Raw genomic sequence first — 13,694 nt, 5'->3', positions numbered from 1 at the left:
GCAGGTACTTTCTACAGCGGAAAAGATGGCCTTAAAGGTAATGAGCTTCTACTAACGGAGTGTCAAGGCACTGCACAGTTGCCTAGAAACGGCCACAGAGAGGACAGCTGCCTGAAGTCTCTCCGGACTCAGACTGAGAGGTGGTGACGGGGAAGAGACTCTCGGATGGAGAGAAGCTCTGCTAGTGCTCCACGGGATCATTGCCAGAAACCGCACTAGGATCGGCCCGAGAGGGACCAATAGGAGCCGACGCTTCCCGATCCGGGTATTGGGAGAGACCCTTTCAGCCAATCTTTGGACGGGCACTGGTGACATCACCGGTTGCTCCCTGGATGGCCTCGTGACGTCATCACACAGCGCCGGAAGTGGTGCGGCTCTGAAGAGTGACTTGCGCTTGTCTGTCTCCGCGGTCTCGAGGTAAGGCAGTTGTTGGCCTACCTCCTCTGCTGGCCGGGTGGAAAACCGTGGTTGTGGGTTCTGGACCGGGGTCATTACTGCCCTTGAATCATGTTCCTTGAATAATGCTTTTATGGCTTTTTTCCCGTCAGGCTTTGCTCCGCCCTCGGCCTCTAGGCGTCTCATTTTGCCAAGCTCCCTTGGGCCGTTTTTCGTTCGCCGCCCCACCTCACGTTCGTTCACCTCCCCTCTCACCCCACAGCTTGGTCACAACACAAGCAGAAAAAAAGATTAGAGAGAGAGGGTATTGTCCAGCCCAGGAGGCGGCTCAGCTTGTCAGGAAGGGCATTGTTTCCTCTAGAAGCGCTTCCTGAAAGGAACTGGAGGGGCCTTCACGTCGTCCTCAACAGGCCTAATAGGAGGGCCAGAAGAAGCAAGCTTTTTATCATGTAGGCAGTGATAGTGGTTCAAAAAAGCAGGGATATAATTTCCATTTGGAATTAGTGTTTAGAGCCTTTAGGGAATCTAACATATTAGGAATTGTTAAAATACTTGAGACCAGACTGTACATGTAGGGAGACAATACAGACTTGTGCCCTTCCACCTAAGTTGCACAGTCAGTGATGGGGGATGATCTTTTTACATGTCCTTAGCTCTTGCTTTTATCCTGTCTTCACTGTTAACCAGTGATAATAGTGTTGAATGCTTACTTTTTGCCAGACACTGAGCTTTGCATACTTCCTCATTCAGTCCTTGTGACAACCCTGTGTTGTAGAGCAATTCTTAATGTTGTTTTACAGCTAAAGAATTAAAGGCCTAGGTTAAATGATTGGTGTCAAATCACACAGTGGGTAGGTTACCGAGCCATGGTTTGAACTCAAGCAGTTGAACTTAAGAGGCCTGGATGTTATCCACTGTATTACATTGATTTTTTTCAACTGTTCATTAAGCTCCCAAACACCTCACTCCTACCTACTATTTTATGGAGTGGATTGAGGTCATCAGATGTGCTTTCCCTCAAAATTTTGCCCCTGCTTTCCCTTCTTAAAAAAGTCTTAGACTTACACCCTTTTTACCTTTCTTTCACTCTGCTCTGATAAAAGCGAATCCCTGTGTCTTTGCTTCTTACCTTTTATATTTTCATCTATGAGACCTTGTTTTCATTTGTCTTTTCTGCCCCTATGTCCTAGTTTTGTATAAACATGTCAGATTTCTCAGATTCCTGGTCACCTGCCCCCTAACCTACCAAGCTAGAAAGAAAGGAAGTCTTAGTGATCCATCCTTCCTTTAGATGTCATCCAGTAACTCTATTCCCCTTCTTATTCAAACTATTTTAAAGAGTATTCTAAATTCTATCTCCATTTCCTCACCTTTCACTCCTTTCTTCGGTCTCCCTTTGAGACCTATCATTCCCCTGAAATTTTAACCTTAAAGTTACAGTAATTATCAAACCAGATAGACATTTTTTAGTCACCTTTGCTGCTTTTGAAACTCTCACTCCTCTACTGCTTTGCTTTCCAGAATAATACATTCAGCTGATTTATTTAACAAACATTTATTATGATACAGAGACTAGGAAGACGAAGTGCCTCCTTGTAAGGAGCTTACATTCTAGCTGTTTCTCCATGTGTCTCTCACCAGCCATTTCTCCTGTGGGTAGTCTTTTTTCTTCCTCCCCTAAAATGCTGGGTATTTGCAAGGCTTGTGACTTTGGCTCACTCTTCTTTTTGTTCTGGATACACTGCCTGAGAGCACATCAACTAGCTTGGTTTTAACTCCCTTCTACATGCTCCCAAATCAAAGTTGTCAGACCCTTTTTTCTGACTTTCACCCTCACCTCTGACCACCCTACTAGACAGCTCTGCCTGCAAGTCCCACAGTTCAAATTCACAAGCCTGAAACTGAACGCTGTCTTCCCTGAACTTGCTCTCATCACATAGATCACTAAGTCCTGATGATTTTACCCCCTAAATATTTCTCAAATCTGTGTTGTTCTTCATCCCTACCTTTGAACTACTTTAGGCACTGTCATCTTTCATCTGAAATGTGATGGCCTTCTGAACGATTTCCCTGCCTCCAGTCCTGTTCCCCATGTATCTTCTCACATGAGGTGATAGAAGTAACACGTACCCTCCTCCCCCAAATGATCTTTGACACAAATCTGTGTTAAAGTCCTGCTTAATAATCTTTAAGTATCTGTCTGTTCATTCATCTGATCTTTTTTCTCATTCACTTAGCAAATTTTTATTGTTTATTAAATTGTAAAATCCAGTGGAACTTCTAAAGTTTGAGCTTCTCAGCCAGTCACCCAGGGCTCTGCTTATTCTGGACGTGCCTGTGTCTCTAGCCTCTTTTCTGCCTCATATTTTAAGTTGTAGCAACACTGAACTGCTTCTTCATGTGCAGTCTATTATTTCTTTGTGCATTGCCCTTGCTATTCCCTTTGACTTGAATTTTCTCCCTGTTTCCTTTATCCACTTCCTTCTCCTCACCTAATTAGGATGACCCTTCACCTAGTTAATCTGGCTTATATATAGGACTCATTTTAGGTCTGACTCCTATAGGAAATCTTCCTTGACATCTCCTTTCTCCATGTCTGGGTTGGGTACTCCAGCCTTGTGCTCCCATGATACTCTGCACAGACCAATCACTATACTTACTACATTTATTATAAATGTTTTTGTGTTTCTCTCCCCCACAAGACTGAGCCTTTTGAAGGCAGGCATGATATATTATACCTCCATTATATGAGTGATATGTATTATTTCTTTATTCTCAGTACTAGAATAGCACAAGGCACACTGTAGACATATAGTAATTTTTTAAAAAGATTTATTTATTTATTTTAGAGCACACGAGTGGGAGGGGTAGAGAGAGAGAGAGAGAATCTCAAGCAGATTGCATGCTGAGCATGGAGCTCGACGTGGGGCTTGATCTCATGACCCTGAGATCACAGCCTGAGCCAAAACCACGAGTCGGATGCTTAACTGACTGCACCACCCAGGCGCCCCGGCACATAGTAATTTTAATTGAATGATCAAATGAGTGAAGACAAAAGGTATATGGTGTAGTGATTAAGAACCCGTTCTTTAGGGCACCTGGGTGGCTCAGTTGGTTAAGCGACTGCCTTCGGCTCGGGTCACGATCCTGGAGTCCCAGGATCGAGTCCCGCATCGGGCTCCCTGCTCGGCAGGGAGTCTGCTTCTCCCTCTGACCCTCCTCCCTCTCATGCTCTCTCATTCTCTCTCTCTCAAATAAATAAATAAAATCTTTAAAAAAAAACAAAAACAAAAACCCGTTCTTTAGAATTGATTCAAATCCTATCTCTGGCACACATTTTTATGCCAAACTAAAAATAGGTTACCTATTTTTTCTTAAGCCTTAAATTTTCTTTTCCTTAGAATGAGAGTTGCTGGGAAAATTAAATGAGATAATAAAAGTAAGACATTTAACAAGTGCCTAGCAGATAGTATGCACTAGATAAAGGTATGCCGAACACCAGAGGATATTGAGAAGTGTAAGGCCAGGCCTAGCCTAGGGCCATAATCTTCTAGAGACCTGAGTTTTCTGTATGGATGGGTAGTGATGCAGGCTGTATATAAGGAGATTATAATCTCATTTGGAGAGTAGAATTACATCCACATTTAATTTTCAGAGAACTGTGAAGATAAATTGACCACACCCTATGGCAAGATGTAGAGAAGACAAGATAGTTCAGTGAAGGCCTCCCTGGAGGAGGTGGGACTTGGGAATTGAGAAGGATTTGGGATTCTAGGAAGGAGGAAACGGTATAATCCAATGCCAGGAGATCATATTAAGAATGACTTACTTGGGAGATGTGACTCAGTACATCATACCTGAGGGATGTATTTGTGTGTAAGAATAAACGTATGTGAGTCTGGGGGAAGGGAAGGGTGGGCTAGTTCTATGAAAGGAAGTAGGAGGTGACATAAGTAACCTTTGTGGGGGTAGAGTATGAGGGTCTTAACCTCAAGCCTGAGGAATTTGGTACTTACCAGGTTGGGCAAATTTCTGGGGTTGAGTTGGATATCATGGTAGCCATCAGCCACATGTAGCTATTTAAATGTATGTTTAAAAAAATCTAAGAACTTTAGTTCCTTGGTTGCACTAGCTACATTTCGGATGCTTGATTGTCACATGGTGGCTACATTATTAGACAATGCAGGTTAACGATACTTCCATCATTGCAAAAAATTCTACTGGACAGCACTGTTCCACATTATCAGATTGCTGGGCTTGTGTGGCCTATCAGATCACTTTGGTTCCTTAAGATATAACCAGAATTTTTTCCTGGAATGAAAAGTAGGGAGTTAGAAAATAGAGAATTAGAATTTATCTGCCTAGATGTGAGGATGGGATTGCCCAAAGAGAGGAGCAAAGGACCACTTAAGAGGAACTGGAGCAGGGGAAAGAGAAGAAAGGGATGAGAATCTGGATAGGATTATCATCTGGTGATTTACTTGCAATATATATTGCGTTCCTGTATGCCAAGTATTAAGTGTTGGAGATATATTGGTAAGCAAAAAATGGGCTTGACTTCTGTCCTAGAACTTGCAGTTTATGGAGTTTTATTGGATGGACCAATTTAAAGATTCAGGAGCACCTATCATTATGTACTCCCCATATTCTAAAATGCTTCATTCCTAGAAATTGGAACTGGAGGCTAAAATGGGCCAAAATGTTGCTTAACGTTAGTTGCGTGAGCATTGTGCAGTCACTGCTTTAGCTTCTCAAGAAGTAGTAAATAGGAACATCATAACTTGAGAATTTTGGTGGGAATGAGTGTGTGTATAGGGCAGGAGGGGTAGTTCCTATTATCCTGCAACAGCCAGCCATGCTCTCAGCGGCCCATCAGATTCCTTCCTGTCCCTGCTTTCAAATTGTGCTCTCTCCAGATTTCTTTTATTACTGTGAGTAGTCAGTCACCATGACTTATTTCCCAAGGCCTGATGAAGACATACTTCACTTCTCAGTCCATTACCTGCTCATTCATCAGTTTCCAGCAAGTGCAAACAGATGCCCCTCTGAACACATAGCATTTAAAAGTGGGACTTGCCTGTAGCATCATCATCATTTGAGGCTCCAGTTTCAGGATTTTAGGTATGCAGCTGACTCTTCATGCTCTTGCATCCATTCCTTCACAAAGACCTGCCTGAACTTTTGGACCTCACTCTGGTCATTATGTTGACAGCCTCGTGACTAATCTCTGACTCTAGACTTCTCCGCTCCAGCCTGCCTACACACAGCTGTTGTTTCACTTTGCTCTGCAGCTCAATAACTTGGCAGTTGTCTCTTGTTGATTGTGAAGTCTAAACTTTTCAGCCTAGTGTTCAGTACCTCTGCAATTTTTTGGTGATTCTCTGGGGCAGCTCCTCTGGGTCAGCTAATAAGGTCTGCTTTCTACCCCTTACCTGTGGCTTATTGCTGAAATCTGTGTTGTCACTTGTACCTTTTTTTTTTTTTTAAGTTTTATTTATTTAAGAATCTCCACACCCAGTGTGGGGCTTGAACTCAGTGACCCAGAGATCAAGAGTTGCGCGCTCTACGGACTGAGCCAGGTGTCCCTGTCACTTGTGCTTTTAAAAATGGAATGTCCCGGGGCACCTGGGTGGCTCAGTTGGTTTGAGCCTCGAATCATGCTCCCTGCTCAGCGGGGAGCCTGCTTCTCCCTCTCCCTCTGCCTGCCTCTCTGTCTATCTCTCTGTCAAATAAATAAATAAAATCTTTTAAAAAAAATGGAATGTCCCCTCCCACTTATTTTCTTATCAGTCTTCTCGGCCTTTTCAGTTGGGTGGTTTCTAAAGCCTTTCCTGACTGATCAAATTTCTTTGACTTTGCACCTCTTCAGCACTCATTTGCTCACTCCTTTGCATTATCCTTTCTTTGCAGTTGGTAATAAAACTCTGATTTTTAAAAATCTTGTTCCTTTTTGTTCCCTTTGGACACAGAGCTTGTGCAGAGGGCTTGATAACTGCTGCCTTGCCTGCAGGGCACATTTCTCAGAGGGTATTAGAGGCTTGAATGGTCAGTTTCTGGAGGCATCCCAAAGATCCTAGTCCTGTCTCTGTGCATAATTTCCTGCTCTCCCTCTCTGGGTGATCTCATGCTCTCTCTTTGCCTCACCTTCTCTGACATGTTGATGGCTCTCAAATATATACATTCTGCCCATTCCTCTCCCTGAGCTTTCTACCCATATATCCTACCTTGACCTGTGGATCTTAATCTAATTGTGTTTCAATCAGAAATCATCCCTTCTTCATCTGCCATTTAACTTCAAATTATGTCTCCTTGTTTATTTCTCAGTGTGGTTAATGGCTATTTCCAAATTAGAAGTCTTGATTGATGTCTCCCTTTACTCCTTTGTCATTCCCCAAATACAGTCAGTAATTAAGTCTACCTTCACAATTTTTCTGGATCTTCTTCCTCTCCATTCCCTTTGCCCTGCCTTTGTTCAGGCCTCATCTCTCTCCCAAATTTCTTTCTTTTTTTTTTTCCTCCCAAATTTCTTGTCTCTCTCCCTTCTACTGATACCCTATGTGGCCATGAAGGTTGTTCATTCGTTCGTTCGTTCGTTCGTTCCTTCCTCCCTCCCTCCCTTCCTTTTTTAGGATTTATTTATTAATTTTAGAGAGAGAAAGTGTGTGTGCGTATGCAGAGGGAGCAGTGATTGGGATGGGTGGGTGGGGAGGGGCAGAGAGAGAGAATCTTAAGCAGACGTCCCACTGAGCCCAGAGCCCAATGCAGGGCTCCATCTTACAGCCCTGAGATCATGACCTGAGCTGAAATCAAGAGTTGATGCTTAATCGATTGAGCCACCCAGGCGCCCCTAAAGGTTGTTTTCAAAAGAAAACCGGTTCCTTCACTGTTGTGCAGTTTGTGTATTGCACAGAGGGGCCACATTCACACTTTAGACATTGTAGGTTTGCATATTTATTATGACAGTCTAATGTTAGATGGCAATAAAATGTATTGTTCTAATATTGATATGTTAATGATGATTAAGGAGGGAAACCTAATATACATAAAGATGCCTGTGGACTGAAGAACATCCTCTATTCTTATGTCCTTAATTCTCTGCCATGCAAACTCCTTCTCATGCTTTAAAACTCAGCATAAATATCCCATCCTCATTAAGCTGTTTTTGATATTACTTACAAGAGTCAGTTATTCCTTTCCCTGGGCTAATGCCATATTTGGTTAATCCCTTTTTATGGTGCTTATCACATCATATTGTAATAATTGACATAGGAGTCTGTCTGCCCCACCTATACTCCAGGCCCCTCAAGGATAGGGACAATGTTTAATTATTCTTTTATCCTCAGTGTGTAGGCTAATGGTCAGCACGTAGAGTATATCAATAAACATAATATTTGATTGCTTAGCCTGATTTAGGCATGGAGGTAAATATATACATTATCGTATTTAATTCTCACAACAGCCTCATGAGTCCTGTCATCATCATGTTTTAGAGGTGAGAAAATTGAGACCTAGGTGAAGTCACTGGTAGATGGCATATGTGGTGGTGCTGGGGTGTGGCCCTGGAGGACTTGTGCTAATTTTTCCAGTGATTCTCTTCTGTTTTTTTCTCTCAGAGTAATGATGAGGGTGTGCTGGTTGGTGAGACAGGATAACCGGCACCAGCGAATCAAACTTCCGCATTTGGAAGCAGTCATGGTTGGGCGTGGCCCAGAGACCAAGATTGTTGACAAGAAATGTTCTCGACAGCAAGGTACTTGGTCATAGCAATGTGCAGATTACTGTGTTTTGTTCCTCAGGATAATGATAACCCAAGATGCACATTTCCTGGATGCTATTGGTAGAATCTTTTTGTCTGCCATAAACAAAACTCAGGAACTGAGCTCTTTTAGCTAACACCAGGGACCCATTCACCCCAGATTCTACCCTCTGGAAGTGGTTAATATTCAGTGTTGAGAATAGGCAGGTTCCATCCTGTTACTATGGGGTGATGGACCTGAATCTTGTACCCTGCTTTGCCCAGGGAGATTCCTCATTGAGCAGTGAGACAGTTAATTCTGGGACCTCCAGCCTGAAACCATGTCTGAGAAGTGATGGGATAGTTCCATCCTTTACATAATGCCTCACACAGAGGGGGTTATCTTTATAAGACTATGGCATCTAGCTCTTGAAATGCCTTTCCTGGGATTTAATGAAAAGAACGTCCTTAGGAAAAAGCCTTACCATGTACCTCATTTTTTTACATATAAACTCTGGACATGCTCACTGCTACCAGACCCCCACATGTGTGTTCCCCATAGAGTTTCTCAGTGCTTGGAGTCTGCAGTACTGATTATGATTTTTTCCACATGAGTTAATCTAAATGGGGAAAAAAAAACATACTTGAGCTGGCTAGGTCTGAGATACAGAAGCAGATACTGCTTTTCACTCTGTCCCCATTTCACAACAGCAACTGTAGGGACTTGTATGTCAGCCTGTCTTCTGCCTGTTCTTTCCTGGAGAGCAGCTGTGGTGTCTGTGCACCCTGTCTCCCCCTAGAAACTTTGTTCACTTCTCTGAACACAAGTGTTTAATGTTATTTCTTCCCACATATGCTCAGACTGTTCTGTTCCTGCAATCCTCTTCCTAGAAAAATCACTCTGCCTACTAAGGCCAGCTGAACTTCTCTTTTCCAGAAGTGTATCTTTTGCCTTTTTCTACTGAAAGCATCTCATAGTTTTATTAAATAGTGGAAGCCTGATATAATCATGAACCAAGAGTCTGTGAGAGAATGGGGTCCCTTCCCTGACTGCAGAGTCTGTGATCCTGAGTGGGCCAAGGGCTCTGGAATAGCGAGATTTGTGGGGATTCTGTGAAGCTGCTTCGTAGGGATATTAGCAGGAGCTAAGGGAGTATGTGTGCTGGTGGACATTTTATGGAAGGATTTGGAGCCCAGCCACCTGCATAACAGGCAATTTTGCTCATAGGCCTTTGAGGAAACTACAGTCAAGTTGCCTCCTGGAGTGAGGCTTCATTGTCCTGTAAGGAGAATAGGAGCAAGTGCTTGGTTCTTTGTGGCATTTAGGTTTAACTTTTTAAAATCTCTTTCAGTACAGTTGAAAGCAGAGTGTAACAAAGGATATGTCAAGGTGAAGCAGGTATGTATGTTTGTAATTTGGATTTCCATTTTATACTTGATGATTTTCTTATGCTGTTGATTTTAGAGTGTTTGTGCCAACCAATAAAAGCTTCTCTGTCATGTGTGGGGAGTGAGCATTAAGCATGGTGCCTGGCATGCAGTAAGTGGTTAACATAGCAGTGGCTATGCTGCTAATGGTATTATTGCTATCTTTGTAATTATTTTCTGATTATTTATAGGTAGGGGTCAATCCCACCAGCATTGACTCAGTCATAATTGGGAAGGACCAAGAGGTGAAGCTGCAGCCTGGCCAAATTCTCCACATGGTGAATGAACTTTATCCATATATTGTAGAGTTTGAGGAAGAGGCAGAGAGCCCTGGCCTAGAAACACACAGGAAGAGAAAGAGGTCAGGCAACAGTGATTCTATAGAAAGGGATGCTGCCCAGGAAGCTGAGTCCTGTAGAGGACTGGAACCTGGGAGTGACCCTGGCCAATCCTCTGTGCCCTCAAAGAAAGGGAAAGATGCATCTACCAAAAAGGTGAGGGCGGTGTGCTTGATAGATGATGTGGAGATTAAATGAGATATAATGACTGCTTGATTGTTTTGTACACTGTAAAGCCCAGATACGCATAATGGGTTATTAACCATGACAAGGCTTATTAACCATGATGAAAGAGTCACTTGTTTGTGTCACCAGTCACTTGGGTGAATGTCCCTTCATGTACTTTTCTCTTGAATTCCTGAGGTAAGCCACTTGACGGTAGGGAGATAATGGCGGTGTGCTTAGCATGGAACTGCTAAAATGGGTCAGTCATATGTTTATCTGTAGAAGGTTAGCATTGGAACACTGTTCATAGATCATGTGATTCGCATCCTGATGTCAAAGTGGAAATGTAGTTAGGCTGTAGATGGAGTGGGAGAGGGCGAAGAAGATGCAGTTGACACTCTGGCATCTCCAGCCTTCGTCTAGACACACAGCTCTGAATCCTGTATAGGAAGAAAATGGAGCCGGTTTAGGTTATAAAGGCAAACGATTGAGTAAAGGGGGTATAGCTTAATTCTTAAAAACTTAATCTCATTGCTAAGTTTGGTTGGGCTTTGCTGAAATACAATATTAACTAATGCCAAATACAACTATTGACATTTGCAATTTTTATGGCCCCTTTTTGTTTCAGGAATCATTGGGCCACTGGAGTCAAGGCTTGAAAATTTCTATGCAGGATCCCAAAATGCAGGTCAGAATAGCATTTTGGCATTGAAATACACTTCATGTTTTATTTTGTTTTTTTTAAATAGATTTCTCCTGCATCATTTTTATTTTATTTTATTTTTTTTAAGATTTTATTTATTTATTTGACAGAGAGAGACACAGTGAGAGAGGGAACACAAGCAGGGGGAGTGGGAGAGGGAGAAACAGGCTTCCCGCAGAGCAGGGAGCCCGATGCGGGGCTCGATCCCAGGACCCTGGGATCATGACCTGAGCCGAAGGCAGATGCTTAACGACTGAGCCATCCAGGCGCCCCAATACACTTCATGTTTTAAGTGACTACTCCACAGAGGTCATAACTACAAGTGAAAGCAAAGGAGATCAGTCCTTCTGACTGAGGTTCGTTTTATTGGGCTATTTTGTGAGAACCAAGCGTCTTTTCCCATTATCAGTAAGTTAGCAACTGGAATTGGTTGGAGAGAAGCTCAGTTCCTTAAATGAATATCCCCTCTTCTTTGTTCCTCCTAAACTTCTGGGTGCTATTAAGGGAAGTTGTGTTAACCTTAGTGGGGTTTCTTTCAAGGGAGTGTCAGATAATATATTGTGACTGTAGTTATTGGGCTCCCTGGGATTAATAGTCAGGCGTCATCCTGGGAGGAGTCTTTGAGTTCTTCTTAAATTACATCCTGGGTGACAAGGGGCCAGATCTGGTAGGGCTTCTTGGAACACATGATTGTGACACATGGTCTGCTGGGTTAGAGTGGAGAAGGGTGCATTTGAATTAATGCTTGCGGGGATGTTACATCAGAACCTTGGGAACTATTTTGTACTATGCATTTTCTGTTTATTCTTTGTAGTGTGGTGACTGAACTCTGGAGTCAACTAGACCTGGTTTACAATCTTAGACTTCCCACTTTGTTAACTCTGTGACAGTGCAAGACATGTTCCAAGTCTCAGTTCTCATCTGACAAAATTGGGATACTGAAACCTTTGACATAAGATTGTGTTGGGAGTTAAGTGAGTTAGTGAATATGACAGCACCTGGCATGCAGAAGATGTGTGGTAGATGTCTGTTCCTTCTCTTATGCCCCTCTGCTAGGTTTACAAAGATGAGCAGGTGGTGGTGATTAAGGATAAATATCCCAAGGCTCGTCATCACTGGCTGGTCTTACCATGGGCTTCCATTTCCAGTCTGAAGGCTGTGACCAGGGAACACCTTGAGCTCCTTAAACACATGCACACTGTGGGGGAAAAGATGATCACAGATTTTGCTGGGTCCAGCAAACTCCGCTTCCGTTTGGGTTACCATGCCATTCCCAGCATGAGGTAAGTGTCGTGTGTAGTGCCAGCGCATTCTGGTTCTGTCTAGGTGGACAGATGGATTCAGCCTAGGTGTGCTGATAGTTCCAAGGCCCAGGGGACTAGGGTGGGATGTTTCCAAGGAAGGTGGGCTGAAACTTCCACCCTCATGCCTGACTTGCCTTGATTTTTCTTTTTATTTTTTGTGCCTGTGACTTTTATTAAGATTTTTCAGAAGCATCTATAAACTCCTAAACAATTAAGGACCACTGCTTTGAAGGAGACAAACATCACTGACTTTTATTGTGACAACTCAGTAGATCTAAGATTTAAAGTAAAATGAGAGAAAAATATAGAGCCTGTTTGCCTTTGGCTCATACCCAGAAGTATTCAGAAAGGAATAACAGTCTTTTTAAAGAATGCAAGCAAGGCAGATCACCATAGTTCTTTAGAGCTAAGCAACAAGATAAGCAGACTAATTGGATTTTGGAGTTTTTATCTTGTATTTGTTTGTTTTTTTGGTGATAAAATATACCTAACAAGATTTAACATTTTAATGATTTTAAGTATTACAGTTCATTGGCGTTTAAGTACATTTACATTGTTATGCAGCCATCACCATCGTTTGCTTCTAGATCCTTTTTCGTCTTCCCAAACTACATCCCGTTCCGCTCTACAGTCCCTGGCAATTATCATTCTACTTTCTGTTTCTATAAATTTGACTACTCTAGGTGCTTCATATAAGTGGAATCATACAGTATCTGTCTTTTTGTGACTGCTTATTTCACTTAGGATCATGTCTTCAAGGTCCGTCTCTGCTATAGCATGTGTCAGAATTTCTTTTGGTTATTTTTTTTTAACTGCCCAACATTCTTCACATTTTATTCAGTGAATTATGACTTATATGATGGGCCACTTTAACCAAATGAAATTTTTGTGCCACATTTTTTCCCCCATCAGTATTTTTTTTTTTTTAATTGAGGCATCACTGGGGTGCCTGGGTGGCTTGGTCATTAGTGTCTGCCTTTGGCTCAGGTCATGATCCCAGGGTTCTGGGATCGAGCCCTGCATTGGGCTCCCTGCTCAGAGGGAAGCCTGCTTCCCTCTCTCTCACTCCCTCTGCTTGTGTTCCCTCTCTCGCTGTGTCTTTCTCTGTCAAATAAAATCTTAAAAAAAAATAGAGGCATAACTTACATACAACAAAATGCACAAGATTTATAGTTTGGTCAGTTTTGACAAACATTTATGCCATGTAACTATCACTCTGATTAAAATACAGAACATTTCTGTCATATCCCAGAAAGTTCCCCTGCGCTTCTTTTCAATTAATCTTCCCCTCAACCCTCAAGCGTTGTTCTGATTTCTTTCTGCATAGGTTAGTTTTGCCTGTTCTAGAGCTTCATATAAGTGGAATCATACAATGTGTACTTTTCTTCTGTCGGACCTTTTTTAGCATTATGATTTTGAGATTCATGTATGTTGTTGTGTATATCATGCACATACTTCATTTTTTTGCCCTTTGGTAAATTCCTGGAAGTGAAGTTGCTAGGTCATAGGGTTGATGTATGTTGGGCCTCATTTAAAAAAAATGCAGTTGACTACTGGGTATTTACCCCAAAGATACAAAAGTAGGGATCCGAAAGGGTACGTGTACCCTGATGTTTATAGCAGCA

General features: G+C 42.4%; 1 protein-coding gene across 7 annotated transcripts in view; it reads left to right on the top strand.

The window, feature by feature from the left end:
- The first annotated feature begins 230 nt into the window (after positions 1 to 230).
- Positions 231 to 13,694, top strand: part of APTX (aprataxin) — a 47,585-nt gene continuing 34,121 nt past the window's right edge. For 4 of the 7 annotated variants that reach the window (XM_081803059.1, XM_031038737.2, XM_031038740.2 and 1 more), the window contains exons 1-6: positions 308 to 417; positions 8,010 to 8,146; positions 9,484 to 9,530; positions 9,751 to 10,053; positions 10,691 to 10,750; positions 11,822 to 12,048. In XM_081803059.1, coding sequence (XP_081659185.1) covers positions 8,014 to 8,146; positions 9,484 to 9,530; positions 9,751 to 10,053; positions 10,691 to 10,750; positions 11,822 to 12,048 — 770 coding nt within the window. In that variant the 5' untranslated portion in view covers positions 308 to 417; positions 8,010 to 8,013. Of the gene's footprint in view, positions 418 to 8,009; positions 8,147 to 9,483; positions 9,531 to 9,750; positions 10,054 to 10,690; positions 10,751 to 11,821; positions 12,049 to 13,694 lie in introns of all 7 variants that reach the window. The other 3 variants (XM_031038739.2, XM_031038738.2, XM_006742978.3) reach the window with 2 other exon arrangements.

Source organism: Leptonychotes weddellii, chromosome 14, assembly GCF_054177405.1.
Source record: "Leptonychotes weddellii isolate Sample4059 chromosome 14, ASM5417740v2, whole genome shotgun sequence".
Lineage (NCBI taxonomy): Eukaryota > Metazoa > Chordata > Mammalia > Carnivora > Phocidae > Leptonychotes > Leptonychotes weddellii.
Note: the sequence above shows the minus strand (reverse complement) of the source record. Positions and strands in the feature narration are given on the sequence as shown.